The following is a 21,981-nucleotide window of genomic DNA, read 5'->3' on the forward strand; positions in this document are numbered from 1 at the left end:
TCCTTAGAAAGAATATTTGCCTATTCATACTAAAGGGCCTCAAAAAGTTAAAAATCTAAACTGTTAATAGGCATTTTAATTATTTCAAATTAAAAGTCAATTACAAAAAATAAAAATGCCTATAACCTGGAAACTGAGTAGGTCAATGATCACATAATTTAAGTTAGACAATTTATAGAAAATAATGTCATAAACTTCAGGTTGGACCTAGATGCATATCCTACACACCAAAGCAGACCCATGGCCATGTGACTTCCTTTGGACTAAGTCATATCTAACAGTTAGGCTCAATCTGTCCTTCATATCCTGTATCCTGCTCCAACCTGCTCTGTCCATATCAGACACACAACAAATGGAGGAGGTCCTCATGTCCAGATCTCATTGTAAACATGCAAACAAAATTAAAGAGCAAGACAGTATCTCCCAACAAATTCCACCACCAGTCCTAGAAATCTTTCCCACAACAATTACCAGATGAATCTCAAGACCCAAAATTTAAAATAACAACCATAAACTCCATCAAGTAATTCAATGGGTATAAAGAAGACATAGAGAAGCAGATCAATGATCTTAAAGAACAAAACAACTCGATGATGTCTGAAAACCACAAACATGCAGCTGATGCAAATGATGGAGGCAGTACTCAATTTTAAGATGGAATTTCATAAAGATATAGAAATATTAAAGATGACTCGAAAAGAAGTAAAGATGAAATTGAAAACCCCAATAAGCCAACTAGAAAAGTCAAGGGAATGCCTTACAAACAGCATGAATCAAGCAGAAGATAAAAATATCAAAACTTGAAGAAGTAGAGAATCTAGATTAAGTGACCAGAGAATATGAGAAAAATTTAAATCTCAGGAGAGGAGCACACAGAAACTATGAGAAACCATGAAACAATCCTCAAACTATAGGAATAGGTGAAAGAGAAGAATCTAGATCAATGGCATAGACTAGAAGCACACAGGACAGACAAAGAATCCGGAAGTGACAAGAGAATCACCACAGGGCACATCATAAAGGAAAACCCATCAGAAGAACAGCTAAGTTCTTACTGGAAACCATGAAATCCAAAGAGCCTGGAGTGATGCGTTCCAATTATGACTGCCATCAATACAGATAATGGCCTCAGTTCTACAATTAAAAGAAACAGGGTAGCTAAATGGATCAAGGAAAACCAGCCATCTATCCATTGTCTACAATAATCTTTAAAGAGCTGGGCGGTGGTGGCACACGCCTTTGATCCTAGCACTTGGGAGGCAGAGGCAGGCAGATTTCTGAATTCAAGGACAGCCTGGTGTACAGAGTGAGTTCCACCTGTCTCGGAAAAAAAAAAAAAAAGAATCTTTAAAGAACCAGCACACATTTAGAGCAAAAAGATGAAGAGATCTATTCAAATGGGGCCAGGAAGAAAGCAGGCATCACTATCCTGTGGTTTGACAGGGTAGAATAAGTCAATCTTAGGCTGATCAGAAAAAAATGAAGGGCATGTTATTCTCATTAGAGAATACAAGTAAGCAGGAAGTAAGTACGCAAGTAAGAAGTGATGACTATCTTAAACACATATGCACCAAAATCTGGAGTATCCAATTTTATAAAAATCTGCCATAGTTGATTTTATAAAAGGCATACTACTGAGATTATTTTTAAATTTTCACTGTCCCTAGCAGTTAGGAAAATGCAAATCAAGACAATTTTAAGATGCTGTCTTATTCCAGTCAGAATGGAAAAGATCAGCAGAACAACCCACAAATGTTTGAGGGGTGCCAGAAAAAGGGAACCTTCATTCACTGTTGGTGGAACTGCAAACTGGCCCAGCTGGAAATCAACGTGGAGAATTCCTAAAATGTTCAAAACAAATCTACCATATGATCCAGTTACGCTAAGTCCTTGGCATATGTGCCCAAAGGATGCCACAGATGTTCATTGTTGTTCCATTTACAATAGACAGGAAATAGAGACACCCCAATATCCTTTGACTAACAAATTGATAATGAAAATGCAGTATGTATGCATTATAAAATACTATTCAGCTGTGAGGGAAAAAAAGAGAAATCCTGAACTTCACAGGTAAATGGATGGAACTAGAAATGGCTATATTTAGTTAGGTACACAGACCCAGAAAATAGAAGTGATATGTTTTCTCTCATTGGAGGCCCCTAGCTCCAAATCTTCAGATGAGAATAAACAACCTAGAGTAACTACAGGAGGAAAGAAAGTGAAAGGGGGGACCATTCCCAGGAGAAGGGAGTCGGGGAGCAAGAGAGAAGGGACTAGCAGGGCCCAAGGCATCTGATTAGAAAAATGAGAAAAACCACACTAAGCCCCTTTTATGCCCATTTGATTGAAGGGCTCCTTGTCAAGCTGTATAATTCTAACACATGGCAACTCAAGTCAGTACCAAGTTCTCATTCCCTCACCATGGTACCTCTTCTACTTGCTCAATAAAGTAGCAACTTTTTACCTTATACCTGAGCATGTGAAGTGAAATACAAACCATCTCTCTCATTGATGACATTAACCACGCCTTATGTTATACATGATTGGTAAGATGATCCATGAGGACCATTTACTAAACTGAGGGAAAATGGTGACAGTGGGTAGATCTAAGGGTTCCCGTGAATGTCCCAGGTGGTGGGAACTGTTAAAACATGCAAACATTTGTAGAGTTGACTAGAGGTTGGGCACATTTCAAAACCAAGCTGGTTGTTTCATCATTTCAAAATGTAAAAGGATTTGAACTTCATCAGTGTACCTAGGACACGTAGCTATCAGTCAGCTCTTAAAGTGGTGTATGGCAAGCAGCCCACCCAGTGGCTAGTAACAACTGCTGCTTTTCCAGAGGACCTGGATTGGATGCTGAGTTATGTGTCTCAGAGCTGCCCTTAACTCTGATTCCAGGGAATTTGATGCCCTCTCCTGGCCTCCACAGGTACCTGTATTCATGTGGTGTACACTCATTGTCTGTCTGTCTGTCTGTCTGTCTGTCTGTCTCTGTCTCTTTCTCTCTGTCTCTCTTTCTCTCTTTCTCTCTGTCTCTCTCTCTGTCTCTCTCTGTCTCTGTCTCTCTCTCTCTCTCTCTCTCTCTCTCTCTCTCTCTCTCTCTCTCGCATACACACACACAGACACACACTAAATGAATAAATCTTTGAGCAAATCTTTAAAAAGCATTCATAAGACAGAATAAGTAAAATCTCAAAACACTCTAAAATACACAAATACTAGAATAACTGCATCGAATCTTGAATTGTAGTGCTTTAAACAGATTAGAAAGGATCTAGGGATCACTTCTCGGCCTTTTGGCTAAGATCACGTGTAGAAAGTGTCTAGGAACATACGTCTATCATTTTCATGAAAAAAAGCAGCTAATTCCTAAATCTTTAAGCATTTTACCCAGTGTCCAGTACATAAGTTAGTACCTCACAGTAGGGCTGTCCCCCTTCTCTAAGTAGAAACACAATTATATTATTTTTCAAGAAAAATCTTAATAAATTGGCACCTACCACTGAGTGGACCTGGTCATAGGTGCTTTGGATTTTCCCATTTACTTTGTTTTTACCTGCAAATAAGGAGGAAATGCCATTACTTTTATTATTCCTGCTCCTTAACCAATTCTAGCTCCCCATGGGGACAATTCCAAGTCACAGTCTTTATAGTTTCATTTACTATCATTTCAAATATTGATTCCAATGCTGTGTGGCCACAAAGGTAAGGAAGAGAAGTGCAGGGCTCCCTGTAGCAGGCTGTGTCCTCGCCACTGACCTACCTTCCCATGTGATGCTCACACAGACTGACCTTTGACTTGTTCAGCTCAGCTGCTGTTTGTAGGTCAACTATATCTTTTAAAGTACTACAGGGACATAGCTGGAAACATTACATTGTTCATTATTTATTTTTTAAAATCATATTATAGTTATATAAAAATTCTATTTACTTTGTAATTTTGAATAGAACAGGTTAACTATTGAAAATAACTGAAAATGAACTTATCTCATATTTCACAGCTAGTGAAATTATTTAAACTAGACAACTAAAAAGAATTTTAAAAAATACTTTATTGGACCAAATAAATACTTACTTCCAACAATAGTCTTATGATTGAAAATCTTACTCCAAATTCCACCTTCTATATTGTCTTTCACACCAAATTCATAAACTGTGTTGGGCTTTAGATTGTCCACAATTGTTTCAGTAGCTGGGCAGAGTTGAAAAATCCATTTCTTTTCTTTATCTTTTTCTCTATATCGAATTGTATAAAATCTGTTGAATAATGAAAATATCATGTTTGAAAACACAGGGATATGAAAAGTACATGTCCAAGTTTCTGAGGTTCATTTTACTTATGCATATATTCACATATGAGGATATGTGCACATGCATATACAGGCACTTGTGTGTCTGTGTGTACAGAGGACCCAGAAAGCATTACTGCTATCTCTCAGGCCTAGGCTTGCAGGTGTGTGTGGAATGTGTCGCTTGTTACATCCATGCTGGGACTTAAACTCTGCCCCTCATGACGGGGCAGTAACAGCTCTTAAATGCTGAGTCATCAATCCAGCTTCCTCAAGTTTCTCAATACACAAAAGACTTCAATCAGATGACTATATTAAATATTGGACTGTTCTGATTTTTTTAAAGTTTAAGACAACCCATACTTTTGTTTTACATTTTAATTTTCAAGTCAGTTTGTCACATACCAGCATGCATGCATGCCAACTTCAGAATTCTCATTATCGTTATTAGATATTTAGGGACATGAAAGAGAAAATGCTAGATATTCATCCCTTTCCAACTGCCGTAGCGAACAGAACCAAAGTGTTATAGATAGTATGATCTTTTCCTTATTTGAAGAATTCAAGCCTTCTCATTCCATGGAGGGCACATTAAAAGTAATATTTTCCAATTTGTTAAAAGACAGACCTGAGAATTTATAGTATATACAAGGACTACTTTTAAAGAGTAAAACACAATTATTGTCATTTTTAAAAGCAAAATTGATAGTTAAGCTAAAGGTGCAATTATAATGTAAAGCATGCATTTAACATCACCATTATATATTTGCTTCAGGCTACTCAGTACTTCAGTGTAGATGTCATAAGACAATCTCCAGTGCTAGGCTTTGTCTAGTGCAATGTCTAGTCTATGCTAGGTTTAACTGTCTCATTTAACTATCTCAAAAATATCTTGAATGCTAGAAATTATTAATCCTGATTCATGAATGTAAACCATTGCCAGACTTTCCCAGTATTGCCAGCTGGTGTCCTTTACCTTGGATGGTAGCAGAACCACAAACCAACAAAAGTGCAACTGGATGTGTTTTTAACATCCCCTTATAGTAAGCTGGGCTGCAGGTCAGGAGAGCGAGTTTCACACTACTCTACAGACCAAAGGGACGAAACTGATATAACAATAAAATAAAACTGCAAACTTCAAAATGAAGTATATTGGTCACATCATCTACAGAATTATGAACATGAAAATTTCCATATTATTCCTAGTATTATAAAGAGGTAACAGATGGGGAGAATGCCATACTTACAGTTGAGCTTCAGTTACTAGTGAGCAAGCCAAGAGATAACTGGTATCAGAGGTGATCCGAACAGATAAGTGATTCCTTTATATTTTTAAATAAATATTTAATCCAATAGAACAAAATAATAGTTGCATATATGATGATGGAAACAAACAGTATACAAGCAAATTATATATATATATATATATATATATATATATTATTTACAGCTTTTATATATAATATATAAATTTATGAATGTAAATACAAATTATATATATGTTATTTACAGTTTTTTAATTACCTTTATTTTTTTTCTCAAAATTTAGAATGAGTCCCCCTACTCCACAACTTTTAAAGGTAAATTAACTAAAAGGTTAATTAAATTAACTATTAGGTTAACTGAAGTTCTTTTATTTTTTATTTTATTTTATTTATTTATTTTTATTTTAAGGTCTTTCATTTACTCAGGCTACATGCATTTACCAGATACCCACTGATGACTTAAGTTTACTTTAATGTTCATTACCTTCTCTAGGCACACTTTCTTGATGATACAAACACATTTGCTTAGAATCTTAAGAAATGGGGACCAGGACTGAACCTAAATTGTAGACTTTGCAGAGCAGAAAGGCAGAACCTTTGTTTAAAAGTAACAGGATTTCCAGACAGTGCCAGAAGGTATCAAGGCAAAGGTTAAACCTAGGTGTATGTGGGGGAGAATCTGTGCCCAGCTCCCAGGTCCATAAAGCCAGCAGGGGCTTTAGAATTTAGGAACTGAATTAGAATTTAGGTCTGGCAGGGGGAGAGTCTTTATACATACAGTCTATTTTCTTAGTAGTTGCAAAGCCGGGACATGCTTGCAGCCAGTCATTAGCTTGCTTTGTTCCAGCAAAAGCTAATCTTGGGCTCCAATCCTCCTTTCCAAAATAGGAAAAAGCCCAGCGAGTGAAGGGGCGAGGGTGTTCATTGCTACCAGTAACAAATGTTATAGGATATGAGTCCTCTGTGTCTTGTAAGTCAAAAAACCTCTACAGTGATTTATGAAATGCATCACTTGACAAGCATGCTCTTGGAATTTTTGTTGTCCTCCTCCTTTCCACCCCTTCTTGACTCTTAAGGAACTTTAGAGAAATGCTGAGAAGCTAAAACCAAAGCAGGTGAGCCCTTAGGACTCCGTCACCATCATACGAGTATACTCCTGGGAACTTAACACCAGGCAAGAGTCAGGATCCCATTGCTAGCTGAGCTGCAGGAGACAGACCCAAGGTTTCCTTATCAGCTTAATGTTATATAGCCTGCCGATGAAGAAATGGGGAGAGACTGCCCCATCGTTTTCAAAGATCCTCAGCTTCACATTAAATACAATTCATCCTGTCAAGTTCATCTGTTTCAATCACAACACCATCTTACACCAAATTCTTTATGTGTGCAAGCAAGCCACTCTGCCTCCCTTCGTCTATAGCAGCCAAGCTGACCTTTCTTAGCACCATCTAAACTGAAAGGTGAATATGGTGGCCAGCTTCTAAGTCTTCAAGAAGAAAGCAGGTATTATTTTGGAAGTAGTGAAGTAAATTCTTGTTGATTTTAAAACAAACTGTGTGCCTCTTGAGACTGGGCACTTCTTTATAACCCAGCACGCTGTCGGTGCTCCATTAAGATTGTGCAGTGAACGGGATGGATGCCTAGCTCCTCCTCAGGCCATTTTAAAATTAGACCATAAGTGCTCTCTGAAGTTTTTCAATAACCAGCAAAGAACAATTTAGGCTACTGGGTTTATAATTATATTTTGAAAATTCGCTTTTCCTGAGGCTCACTCAACAAAATAAACCATTTCCTTAAACTTGTCATAAGTTGAGGCAAAACATAATAATAGCTTGTGCTGCAGAAGACTTCATATTCTTGTTGATTTCAGTTTATCTGTCAATAAAGTCTTAGCAAAGCAAGACTTTATGGAATTAGAAGAGGCCCCGGGGCAACTCCAGCTGGATGACAACCAAATCCTTCGTCCTCTTTTCTAAGTCTAAGTTATACTTTCTGGTCTGCTCTAAATTCTCTTTATGCTCTGCAGCTTGGCAAAAATAAATGAAAGTAAACATAAAATGACCCAGAATCAGAGAAAAGCCAATTTACTATTCCTCAAGGCATTTTTAACTTGTTTTGCCGTGTATTCACCTTAATGCATAGTCAACATTCTCCTCATTATCAGAGAACTCTCAGGATCAAATGTTACTTTTGTTAGATTTTGGTGGATGATTAAGTTTGAGGACAGCCATATAGAAAGACAATAGGTCTTCTTCAACTACAGACAGCAAGTTGGAGAATAATGATACTCACTAGTAATAGAAGCACTAAACTGGAGGCTCACGAGGGCTACCCTGGGCCACTCTGGGCCACCAAGTAACAGCCTCTTTAAAAAATAATGGGGCCTTCAAAAGTAGGTACTGGCTTGACCATAAGCCTACTGCCAACAACAGCACAGCCTCATGGGAGCTGTTCCCATGAAGATTCATATGAATAAATTTTCTCAAAAACTTTGGAACTAAACATCTGTTAAGACTCTTTATACATTTTTTTCAGCAACAGATTAGATATTCTATTCTAAAACCCTCCCTGAGGCAAAAAAGAAAAAAAAAAGCTAAATTTATGATGTAACAGCTGGCAGTGAACTACACTTAGGGGGAAAGTAGAGAACATCAAAATTAATTTATTCCTTGCAAACTCTCCCATCATTAGCCGCCCTGTAGATACATTTACAGCAAGAGTTACAGTTTGACACAATGTTATTTCTCAGAGCATGGGCCCTGCATAATGAACCCTACCCTGTAGCTAAGGGCTCCTCCTGACATCCTTTTGCTAAGGTTCTTTATAGTGACTGTGGCCCTATCCCCAGAGATTCTGCCCTTCTTCCAACCTCCTTGTGCATCGCTCCCTCCTTCGTGGTAATTCCAGGAGATAAATACAATCCCCTTTTCTCCAAACTAACCTCCTTGGTAACTCATCCAACTTTCTTGCTTTCTAAGCATATCAACTTTTTCTTGGATCTTCCAAGAAAATTATGGAGATGTTTTGAGACCTACCAAAGCAACAATGAACTCAACACTCTGAATCCCGACATTGTATTTCACTATAATCATAACCTACTTTCTTATACTTTTTAATGATGAAAATATCCACATCCCTTTATACTCTGGTTTACGGGATCTTTAGCAAATGAAATCTAAATGATAAAACACAATGAATGATCTAAGCTTCCATAAGTTTCATGTCTACCTTAAAATCTTCCCCGAGTCCAATTTTTGCATAACAGACATTTCTATGAACTTCTGTCTTAGTCAGGGTTTCTATTCCTTCACAAACATCATGACCAAGAAACAAGTTGGGGAGGAAAGGGTTTATTCAGCTTATACTTTCCACACTGCTGTTCATCACCAAAGGAAGTCAGGACTGGAACTCAAGCAGGTCAGGAAGCAGGAGCTGATGTAGAGGCCATGGAGGGATGTTACTTACCAGCTTGCTTCCCCTGGCTTGCTCAGCCAAGAACTGAGAAAGCTAGTAAACAAGCAAGTAAACAGTTATGTTTACTTCTCTTGAGCAAAACCAATATTCCTGGGGCCTTTGACACCGGAAAATGAAATACAAAAAGCAAATGAATGGTTGAATTAGTATAAAAGGAGAATTCCTGTACATTCCAAGTAGTAAGAAACATGAGATGATGTTTCCAGAAGAAGGGTATCAGCAGGTTCTTTTGAGATAATAGTGATACAGAACAAAAGGAGAGTTTCCTGCTTAACTGTTTAGCTCATGTTTACTGCTGGCCTAAGGACATGGTCCCTACTGCCACGGATCATTACACTGAAAATCATGTCACAAGCTCAAGGTTCAATCAAGTGAGAATCCGCAGACCAGGGAATACTCACTTCTTAGGAAGTCTACGAGCAAAAGGGAATCAATAATAAAAGTTAATATCACTCTTGAATGATCAAAAGAGAGAACTCTAATTTTATACTAATAAACAGTTAAAATATGAACATTTTAGACAAATGAGTAAAATATAAATCTTTAATAAGCTGGCAAAGGGCTGGCTGATGAAGCAATTTTGAAAGTTTTGGCAAGTTGGAAGAATGGGGAAGACAAAAGAGCAATCAATGTTAAAAGAAATTTCAGATTAAAAAATGCAATCTTATCACTTCCTCTATATCAGCTTGGAAGGTTCTCTTTTGGTCTTAGATAGGTTGAGGACAAATGTTACCTTCCTCCATTGAAACCTGTTAAGCACAAAGCCATAAATGAAACACAAAAACTTTTCAGCATGAACTATGAAAAGTATCAAAAATCATGGGAGACCCAGACAGACTTTGTATACACAAGAATCGAAATGAGAGCCCATGAGTACATACAAGTTGAGAGCAGAACTTAAGACTTCCTTTCTATAAATTTACTAAGTCAGAGCTTTGTTAAGGAAAGCCCCAAATTGAGGCTGATACATTCTCTGCATGGAATAATGAGATTTCTAGAAACCTATGTTAAATATTTTAATAAATCAGTTCTTACAGAAAAGCTTAAAGCAACCATTAAGAAGATCTTGCTGAAAGAAAATCTCAGCTGTATTAGTTGTCTAATTTTCAAGACATAATCATCCCCTCTTAGCTGTTATTACTTATTCTAATCTAGTAGATTAGTCTAATTTCATAAAATATAGCACAAATATATGAGAGTAGATCTCATGATGTTTGTTTCTAATTATTTATCAATGTAAACAATGGGTGTTTACATTGTGTACAGTATTTCCAGTGCTTTTAAACAAGCACTACTTGTTTTTATCAAACATGACAAAAGCTTTAGAATGTCAGCTCATTTTTTAACTGTGCTGACCTGGGAGCAAAGAGACCCAGAGAAACAGGATGCACAAGTACTTAAGATATTCCTTTTCGCCCATGACTCTTTAATTCTTCTCCAAGTCATATCTTAACAAGTGCCTAGCTTGCCAACTCAGATTTGGAGAGATGCAATTATTTTACTTACTGAATCTTTTGAACACTTTACTCAATACAGAATTTTTAAAGACTGTCATCTGGCATACATGGCTACATTTATTTAATGACAAGACCAGGGTCTGAGTTGGTGAGCCAGAGCAAGGGTGAGATGTATTTAAGGTCTGAGGCAGAGGAGTTTTAAGAGTCCATGGCTTGCATAGAGATGGTCAGCCAATTGCTTCTCTAAGGGCTTTGTCCACCTTTGCTTCCAACTATGGCAACCTTTTCCATCAGAACCAAGTGTAGATGAATTCTCCATGGAAAGGTCAGTATTACTGAAGCACAGAAGAAAGAAAGGTGCTAGACACTAGAGGATACTTGCTCCAAAGGCTCCAAGAATTCCCCTGGATGCTACTGATCTTGGTGGATCACGTCATCTCAAGGACCCATCAAGCAAGCTGAGCAAGCATTGAAACCAAACTGCATTTGGCTGTAAGAGTATCAAATTGCCTTCCTTTTTCATCTCTCCCTCATGCCTCTTCTCTCTTTTTTTCTGTAAGAGGGTTTTTTATAAGGGAAAAAAACCCAACTCACACATTTTTTCCCTCAGTCTTGGCATACTGGACCACTCCTCTAAAAACTGGAATTATTGTAAAACAAATATGCACTTTCAAGAGTGTATTTTCCAAGTAAAATAAGTCTCAGGCTTAGCGGTGGGTAAAATAAGAAATATTTCAGATTCTTTGAAACATTTTAAAATTATTTTTTAAGAACAGTTTTGGAAATCATCATGCGTTTGCTATTTTATCCCTTGTGGACGATGGGCATGGGAAGGAAAATTTGATTTCAAAGGAATTTTAAAGGTACTTTTGGGGAACTTGCAATGACTTTAAAAGGCATTTCATTTCAAGCACAGTTTAGACAAGAAACTACAAAAATAATAATCGCACAGTGCAAAAGCTCGCAAGATGTGCTCAGCTATCCCTAGTGCAAGGCACATGCAGGTTGAGTGTAAATCAAAGGTCAACACTACTCCTGAAGAGTGGCGATGAAAACTGCTGTACACATAACACTAAAGAGGATTTACAGCACGTACAGATGAAGTCATCCTGCAAACATTGCTGCAGTGCAGCTATTCCAATTTGAGGTACTTTCCTCCTGAGAGAGAGATTAACTCATATATGCAAAGTCTTGTATAAAAATGTGCATAGATGCTATAGTTATAAAATCATGAACTTTTTATAAATTTTTATGTGTATTGGTATTTTGCCTGCATGTATGTATGTGTGTCATGTGTATGCAGTGCCTTTGGAGGCTAAGAGAGGAAGCATATCATCTAGAACTGGAGTTAAGATGGTTGTGAATGGTGCACAGGGCACAGGAACAGTGGAGCAGCTGGGCCAGGATCCTTCTGATGGCCATCTGCACCCAGGAGCTTGGGCTGTTCCACGGCTCACTGTGCATGGGTCCTGCCAGGAAAGAGCTGGTCTCACAAGAGTGCTTTCATTCTCAGGCTGAGAGGTGAGCTTTCCACTTTCTCTCCAATAACTGTCCAAAGCTGGACCTGCCAAGAGTGCACAGGACCCTGGAACTATGGAGAGGCTGGGACAGGATCCTTTCAGTCTCCATCTTACCAGGAAGCTGGGGCTATTCCACAGCACTCTGTACACAGGTCGCCCCAGAAGAGAACTGGTCTACCAGGAGTGCTGGCACAGGCTTACAGACCCACAGGAGGGACAAGCTCCAGCCAGAGACAGCAAGACCAAGAAACACCAGAGATAACTAGATAGAAAGGCAAGTGCAAGAACCTTACCAACAGAAACCAAGGCTACTTGGCATCATCAGAACCCGGTTCTCCCACAACAGCAAGTCCTAGATATCCCAACACACTAGAAAAATAAGCTTTGAATTTAAAATCACATCTCTTGATGCTGATAGAGGACTTTAAGAAGGACATAAATAACGCAATGAAATACAGGACAACATAGGTAAACAGGCAGAAGCCCTTAAAGAGGAAACACAAAGATCCCTTAAAGAATTACAAGAAATCACAATCAAACAGGTGAAGGAATTGAACAAAACTGTCCAGTATCTAAAAATGAAAGTAGAAACAATAAAGAAGTCACAAAGGGAGGCAACCCAGAAAAGAGACCAGAAGTCATAGATGCACGCATCACCAACAGAATACAAGAGATAGAAGAGAGAATCTCAGGTACAGAAGATACCATAGAAAACATTGACACAACAATTAAAGAAAATTCAAAATGCAAAAACTCCTAATCCAAAACCTCCAGGAAATCCAGGACAAAATGAGAAAGCCAAACCTAAGAATAATAGATATAGAAGAAAGCAAATATTCCCAACTTAAAGGGCCAATAAATAATTTCAACAAAATTACAAAAAAAAAAAAAAAAAAGCTTCCCTAAGCTAAAGAAAGTGATGCCTATGAATATACAAGAAGCCTACCAAACTCCAAATAGACTGGACCAGAACAGAAATTCCTCCCATCATATAATAATCAAAACACCAAATGCACTGAACAAAGAAAGAATGTTAAAAGCAGTAACGGAAAATGGTCAAGTAACATATAATGACAGACTTATCAGAATTACACCAGACTTCTCAACAGAAACTATGAAAACTGAAAGATCCTGGGCAGATGTCATACAGTCCCTAAGAGAATACAAATGCCAGCCCAGGCTACTATATCCATCAAAACCCTTAATTACCATAGATGGAGAAACCAAGATATTCCATGACAAAAACAAACTTATACAATATCTTTCTACAAATCCAGCCCTTCAAAGGATAATAAATGGAAAATTCCAACACAAGGAGAAAAACTACACCCTAGAAAAAGCAAGAAAATAACCTTCTTTTAACAAACCAAAAAGAAGATAGCCACATAAATATAATTCCACCTCTAACAACAAAAATAACAGGAAGCAACAATCATTTTTTCCTAATATCTCTTAATATCAATGGACTCAATATAAAGACATAGACTAACAGACTGGATACATAAACTGGACCCAACATTTTGCTCCATACAAGAAACCTACCTCAAGGACAAAGATAGATACTACCTCAAAGTACAAGAATGAAAAACAATTTTCCAAGCTAATGATCTCAAGAAACAAGCTGGAGTGGCCATTCTAATATTGAATAAAATAAACTTTCAACCTAAAGTTATCAAAAAAAGATAAGGAAGGACACTTCATATTCATTAAAGAACTCTTAATTCTGACCATCTATGCTCCAACTGCAAGGGCAACCACATTCATAAAAGAAACTTTACTAAAGCTCAAAGTACACATTGAACCTCACTCAATAATAGTGGGAGAATTCAACATCACACTCTTATCAATGGACAGGCCATAGCAGCAGAAAACAGAGAAACAGTGAAACTAACAGAAGTTAGGAACCAAATAGATTTAACAGATATCTATAGAATAATTTATCCTAAAACAAAAGAATATACTTCTTCTCAGCACCTCATGGTACCTTCTCCAAAATTGACCATATAATTGGTCACAAAATAGGCCTCAACAGATACAAGAAGAATGAAATAATCCCATGCATCCTATCAGATCACCACAGACTAAGGCTGGTCTTCAATAACAACAAAAACAATAGAAAGCCTACATATACATGGAAGCTGAACAACACTGTATGAAACTCCAATGATAACTTGGTCAAGGAAGAAATAAAGAAAGAAATTAAAGACTTTTTAGAATTTAATGAAAATGAAGTCACAACATCCCAAACTTATGGGTCACAATGAAAGCAGTGCTAAGAGGAAAACTCATAGCTATGAGTGCCTCCAAAAAGAAACTGGAGAGTGCATACACTAGCAGCTTGACAGCACATCTAAAAGCTCTAGAATAAAAAGAAGGAAATGCACCCAAGAGGAGTAGACAGCAGGAAGTAATCAAACTCAGCTGAAATCAATCAAGTAGAAACAAAAAGCACTATACAAAGGATCAACCAAACCAGGAGCTGGTTCTTTGAGAAAAATCAACCAGATAGATAAACCCTTAGCCAGACTAACCAAAGAGCACAGAGACAATATCAAAATTAACAAAATCAGAAATGAAAAGGGAGATATAACAACAAACTGAGGAAACCCAAAAAAAATCATCAGATCCTATTACATAAGGCTATCCTCAACAAAACTAGAAACTCTGGATGAAATTTTCTACACAGATACCAGGTACCAAAGTTAAATGAGGATCAAATAAACAATCTAAACAGTCCCATAAACCCTAATGAAATAGAAGCAGTCATTAATAGTCTCCCAACCAAAAAAAGTGCAGGACCAGAAGTGTTTAGTGTAGAGTTCTATAAACCTTCAAAGAAGACTTAATACCAATACTTTCCAAACTATTCCACAAAATAGAAACAAAAGGAACACTACCCAATTCGATCTATGAAGTCACAATAAGTCTTGATATCTAAAACACACAAAAACACAGCAAAGAACGAGAACTTCAGACTAATTTCCCTTATGAATATCGTTGTAAAATTACTCAATAAAATTCTCGCAAACCAAATCCAAGAACACATCAAAACAATCATCCATTATGATCAAGTAGGCGTCACCCAGGGATGCAGGGATGGTTCAATCTATGGAAATCCATCAATGTAATCCACTATATAAACAAACTCAAAGAAAAAAAAAACCACATGATCATTTCATTAGATGCTGAGAAAGCATTTGACAAAATCCAACACCACTTCATGATAAAAGCCTTAGAAAGATCAGGGATTCAAGGCCCATAGCTAAACACAGTAAAAGCAATGTACAGCAATCCAGGATCCAACATCAAACTACATGGAGAGAAACTTGAAGCAATCCCACTGAAATCAGGGCCTAGACAAGGCTACCCACTCTCTTCTTACCTGTTCAATATAGTACTTGAAGTTCTAACTAGAGCAATTAGACAACAAAAGGAGGTCAATGGGATACAAATTGAAAAGGAAGAAGTCAAAATAGCACTATTTGCAGATAACATGACAGTGTACTTAAGTGACTCCAAAAATTCCACCAGAGAACTCCTAAGCCTTATTAAAAAACTTTAGCAAAGTGACTGGATATAAAATTAACTCAAACAAATCAGTAGACTTCCTATACTCAAAGGATAAAGAGGCTGAAAAAGAAATTAGGCAAACAACACCCTTCATATTAGTCACAAATAATATAAAATACTTTGGTGTGACACTAACTAAGCAAGTGAAAGATCTGTCTGTAAAGAACTTCAACAAGTCTCTGAAGAAAGAAATCAAGGAAGATCTCAGAAAATGGAAAGATCTCCCATGCTCATGGATTGGCAGGATTAATATAGTAAAAATGGGCATCTTGCTGAAAGCAATCTACAAATTCAATGCAATTCTTTATAGAGTTAGAAAGAACAACTTGCAAATTTATTTGAAATAACAAAAAACCAAGGATAGCAGAAAGCTATTCTCAATAATAGAAGAACATCTGGCAGAATCACCATCCCTGACCTCAAGTTGTACAACAGAACAATGTTTATAAAAACTACATGGTATTGATACAGTGACAGGCAAGTGGATCAATGGAATGGAATTGAATACTCAGAAATGAACCCACACACCTATGGTCACTTGACCTTTGACAAAGGAGCTAAAACCATCCAGTGGAAAAAGGACAGTATTTTCAATAAATGGTGCTTGTTAAACTGGCAGCTAGCACATATAGGAATGCAAATTGATGCATTCTTGTCTCCTTGTACAAAGCTCAAGTCCAAGTGGATCAAGGACCTCCACATAAAACCAGATATACTGAAAGTAATAGAAAAAAAGTGGGGAAGATACTAGAGCACATGGGCACAGGGGAAAATTTCCTGAACAGAACACCAATAGCTTATGCTCTAAGATCAAGAACTGACAAATGGGACCTCATAAAATTGCAAAGCTGTAAGGCAAAGAACACAGTCAATAGGACAAAATGGCAACCAACAGATTGGGAAAAGATCTTTACCAATCCTACATCTGATAGAGGATTAATACCATATATATATATATATATATATATATATATATATATATATATATATATATATATATATAAACTCAAGAAGTTAGCTCCAGAGAACCAAATAACCCTATTAAAAAATGGGATACAGAGCTAAACAATTCTCAACTGAGGAACACAAAATGGCTGAGAAGCACGTAAAGCAATGTTCAACTTCCTTAGTCATTAGGGAAATGCAAATCAAAACAACCTTGAGATTCCACCTCACAGGAAGCATGCCTTTAATCCCAGCACTTGGGAGGCAGAGGCAGACAGATTTCTGAGTTCAAGGCCAGCCTGGTCTACAGAGTGAGTTCCAGGACAGCCAGGGCTATACAGAGAAACCCTGTCTCAAAAAAACCAAACAAAAACAAAAACAAACAAACAAAAAACCCCTGTCTTGAAAAACCAAAAAAAACAAAAAAACAAAAAAACAAAAAAACAAAAAAAACCCCTCAGGTGACAACAGATGCTGGCGAAGATGTGGAAAAAGAGGAACACTCCTCCATTGCCAGTGGGATTGCAAGCTGGTACAACCACTCTGGAAATCAGTTTGGCAGTTCCTCAGTAAATGGGCATACTATCTGAGGATCCAGCTATACCACTCCTGAGCATATACCCAGAATATTCCCGAACATGTAATAAGGACACGTGTTCTACTATGTTCATAGCAGCCTTATGTATAATAGCCAGAAGATGGAAAGAACCCAGATGTCCCTCAACAGAGGAATGGATACAGAAAATGCAGTACATTTACACAATGGAATACTACTCAGCTATTAAAAACAATGAATTCATTAAATTCTTAGTCAAATGGATGGAACTAGAAAATATCATCCAGGATGAGGTAGCTCAATCACAGAAGGGCACACATGGTATATACTTGCTGATATGTGCGTATTAGCCCAAAAGCTCAGAATTCCTATGATATAATTCACAGACCACATGAAACTCAAGAAGAAGGAAGACCAATGTGTGGATTCTTTGGTCCTTCTTAAAAGGGGGGAACAAAATAACCATGGGAGGAGATACAGAGACAAATTTTGGAGCAGAGACTGAAGGAAAGGCCATTCAGAGATGGCCCCACCTGGGGATCCATCTCATATACAGACCCCAAACCCAGACACTATTGTGGATGTCAACAAGTGCTTGCTGTCAGGAGTCTGATATAGCTGTCTCCTGAGAGGCTATGCCAGTGCCTGAGAAATACAGAGGGGAATGCTATCAGCCATCTGTTGGACTGAGCACAAGGTCCCCAATGGAGGAGCTAGAGAAAGGACCCAAGGAGCTGAAGGTGTTTGCAGCCCCATAGGAGGAACAATAATATGAACCAACCAGTATCCCCAGAGCTCCCAGGGACTAAACCACCAACCAAAGAGTATACATTGAGGGGCCCATGGCTCTAGCCTCATATGTAGCAGAGGATGGCCTTCTTGGACAGCAATGAGAGGAGAGGCCTTTGGTCCTGTAAAGGCTCCATGCCCCAGAGTAGGGGAATACCAGGACGGGGAAGCCAGGTTAGGGAGCATGGGGAGTGTGAATGGGATAGGGGGTTTTTGGAGGGGAAACCAGGAAAGGGGATAACATTTGAAATGTAAATAAAGAAAATATCTAATAAACTTTCTAAAAATTTGAAAAAGAATATATAATGAACTAGGATATTCACATAATGGAATGCTACTCAGGAGTAAATAAGGATAGGCTTTGACACCTGAAATGTTAGAAACACAATTCAAAAGAATGCTGGAAGTAAGAAGACAGACAAACCCTCCCTTACAATGCTCTCCCATTTATACAGGTTTTTAGAGGAGGCAAAACTAATCCATAGTGACTGAAAATCCAACCAGAGGATGTTTCTAGGGGTGGGTACTTTCTAGAATTCTATTCATTTACTTTCTCTCTTTTATAAATAAGTTCTTTTGAGAATTGCCTACAATATGTTTTTATCATTCCCCCCCCCCAGCCCCTAACTAGAACCACCATCACTTCCTGCCCATAGCTTGGCACTGTTACTAGAACTCACAGGCTAGTAGATAAAATTTCCACCTCTAGGAAGGGGCTTTTTCTTTTGGATGTCGCCCAGAGAGCTCCCATAGACCCCCAAACATTGCTACTGCTCTTTTGTTCCCTTCCAGAACTTAAAACTAAGACCCTACTCCTGGTAGAACATGGAGAAACCAAGCTGGTCTTGACCTGGAAGTTTCATGCTTATGCTACTGGCTTGCTCTCATGGTGTCTGAAGGCACTATGCATGCTACCAGAGGAGAAAGTAATCACCATCTTGCCTAACTGTGATCTCTGAAGATTACAGTAATGCTTGGCCTTGCAAGACATGCTCACAAGTGCAACTGTGGAATGAACATCATGGGACTAACCAATCACATTCTGGTGGATTTAAGTTTCATGCTACAAGATGAAACCCCTACCTGGCACCATTACTGGGCCACAAACCTTGGGCTGGAGAGGTCATAGTACCTCAGCAAGAACCTAATAGCCTGCTAAATGGACATGGTATTAAACAGACTCCTAATGATTAACCTTTATACCCATAGATTAAGGCATCTCTCAACCCTCATCAGAGAAACATCTATTTACAGTAGATGGTGATTAACACAGAGATCCACAGCTGCCCATGGTGAAGAGAATAGAAACTGTATTCTATCTCTTAATGTTATCAAATACACAATGTCATATAACTCAAACTGTATAAGTTTTATAGTTTTACTGTGTTTAAATTATACCTTGATTCTTTAAGGTAGGAACGCAAACTTTCTCAAATTCGAAATAATTCCTAGTATATTTAAACAAGAACTTAAAAAGTCTTTTTAAGTGTCTTGAAGCATATATGGGGCAAAGTGTGGAGCACTGAAGGACAGACCATCCAGAGACTGCCCCACCTGGGCATCCATCCCATATACAGACACCAAACCCAGACACTACTGTGGATGCCAAGAAGTGCTTGCTGACATGAGCCTGATATCACGGTCTCTGGAGAGGCTCTTCCAGAGCCTGACAAATACAGAGGCAGATGCTCACAGTCAACCATTGGACTGAGCATGGAGTCTCCAATGGAAGAGATAGAAAAAGGACTGAAGGAGCTGAAGGGGTTTGCAATCCCATAGGAAGAACAACAATGTCAACCAACCAGACCCTACAGAGCTCCCAAGGACTAAGTTACCAACCAAAGAGTACACATGGACAGACCCATGTTTCCAGTCTCATATGTAGCAGAGGATGGACTTGTAGGACATCAATGGGAGGAGAGGCCCTTGGTCCTGTGAAGGTTTGATGCCACAGTGTATGGGAACGCCAGGATGGTGAGGTGGAAGTGGGTGGTTAGGTGGGTGGGTGGGGGAGCACCCTCATAGAAGCAGAGGGAGGACTATGGGATAGGGGGTTTGCAGAGGGGGAACTTGGAAGGGTATAACATTTGAAATGTAAGTAAATAAAATATCCAATAAAAAAAATAAACTAGTATTGAAGCTTAAAAATTTTGCAAGCTCATGTGGTCAAGACTTTTGAATTTTGATACTTATGCAGTAAATATTTATGAAAAGCAAGTAGTACATATAAGCCACTTAGGATCATGGTCCAGTGTTTGACACATTGCTTATTTACCGACAGAGACAAACCGTGTGTTGGGCTTAAGGAAAAATGATTTGCAGTGATATAAAAACATAACTGTTTTTGTTAGTTTTGCCAAAGAAAGCGGTCCCTTCACCTCCGCTTAATTCTCCTGTTGTGCACACATTCAGCCTCCTAAGCCACTTTTCCCCAACATCAGTGGACATCAGAATCATTTGGAATTTTTTTTTTGAAACAGAGATGGTTTAACCCACACTCAGAATTTCTGATCCAATGATGTCTTGGGGTAGGGGACCTTCAGTGTCTGTACCACATGGTCCCCAACCATGGCAACAGTGATGTATCTTGATTAGAACCCAGATTTCAAGGCCTTCAGCTTCAAGCATTCTTCAAATTTCACATCAACAATATAATTGGGAGGCCAAGGCAGGAAGATCAAGGCCAGCCTGAGTTACTGAGTAAGGTCCTATGTCTATGTATTTATTTTTTTCAGCATTGGTATATACTAACAACTGGAATTATCATAAAAATATAAGTACTTTCAAGACCAACTAAGAAAAATATGTCATAGGCTTACTAGTGAGTGAAATAAGGAATATTTTAGATTATTTGAAAGGACACACACACAATACATAACTGTACATACATATATCACTATAAGTACACATATTTATGAAATGTGTGTGTGTGTGTGTGTGTGTGTGTGTGTGTATACACACACATATATAATTCTTTAGTTCCATAGGCAACTCCTCTGTGTTTTTGCATAACACTGCCTATTAGGTATTTGCCCCTTCGCCTTGTGTTGACTCATTTGCTGGTAAACACATTTATATGTTTTGTTTTCATTTTTCTTTTTACTTATTCTTTAATCATTTTTTTATAGTCCAGACTTAATCCCACTCCTGGTCTACCCTCTGACTGATCCACATCCCACACTTCCTCACCATCTCCAAAAGGATGTCCCCCACCCCACCCTCACCCTACCTGACCTCCCCACTCCCTAGGGCCTTTAGTCTCTTGAGGGTTAGGCGCATCTTCTCTGAGTCCAGACCCAGCAGTCCTCTGCTATATATGTGTTGGGGGTCTCATACCAGCTAGTGTATGCTGCCTGGTTGGTGGACCAGTATCTGAGAGATCCCAGGGGTCTAGGTTAGTTGAGACTGCTGGTCTTCCTATAGGGTCACCCTCTCCTAGTGCTTTCAATGGCAGGGTCCCTGTCTTAGATATTAATGTACCCCTCATACCTAGACCAACTGTATTGCTCATAGGTGATAAGTAAATGCTAAGTGTCCAAAGTTTGTGCATTTTCCTACACACGTGTCACTACATCAAAAGCAATAAAAGCTAACTTCCATTTGGGGACTTACCTGTCATTGGGACAGTGACTCGGCAATGTCCAGTCGTGGTGTGGGTTGATGAGGAATCCCCAGGACAGGAAGACAGAGCTTGGTGTCAATGTCCCCACCACCAGCTGGAGAGGTTTGCGAGTCCGAGATTTACCTGTGGAGGTGGCACATAGTTAATCCTAGACATAGTGCCTTTAGACTAATATTTGGAGTAAAAAGCGTGCGTAAAGATGACTTAGAAAGATATTCCTTTCCCGTTTGGGTTGGCTTTTATACTGTCAACAAGATATTTTTCTGAGTCATTTCTGGTCACTATGAGTGTGCTTTCTTTTAAAAAAAATATATAATGCTTTATAAAATCTTTGAGAATGCTATAGCTTTTCATATAGTCTACAAAACTAATTTTTGTTCATGAATTTAAACATGAGTCAGAGGAAATGCTTTATTGATCTTGGGTAGCATGTTTATATGTATATATATGCATACAACATGTTCAAGTAAATATCAATTTATAAACCATAT

At 38.3% G+C, this 21,981-nt stretch overlaps 1 protein-coding gene across 36 annotated transcripts in view; it reads right to left on the reverse strand.

Moving 5' to 3' along the window:
* Positions 1 to 21,981, reverse strand: part of Abi3bp (ABI family member 3 binding protein) — a 230,040-nt gene that overhangs the window by 121,653 nt on the left and 86,406 nt on the right. For all 36 annotated transcript variants that reach the window (XM_052159205.1, XM_052159202.1, XM_052159201.1 and 33 more), the window contains exons 4-6: positions 21,481 to 21,613; positions 4,079 to 4,260; positions 3,504 to 3,559 (exon numbers count right to left, since the gene is read on the reverse strand). In XM_052159205.1, coding sequence (XP_052015165.1) covers positions 3,504 to 3,559; positions 4,079 to 4,260; positions 21,481 to 21,613 — 371 coding nt within the window. The remainder of the gene's footprint in view (positions 1 to 3,503; positions 3,560 to 4,078; positions 4,261 to 21,480; positions 21,614 to 21,981) is intronic.

Source organism: Apodemus sylvaticus, chromosome 15 (genome assembly GCF_947179515.1).
Source record: "Apodemus sylvaticus chromosome 15, mApoSyl1.1, whole genome shotgun sequence".
In the NCBI taxonomy this organism is placed as follows: Eukaryota; Metazoa; Chordata; class Mammalia; order Rodentia; family Muridae; genus Apodemus; species Apodemus sylvaticus.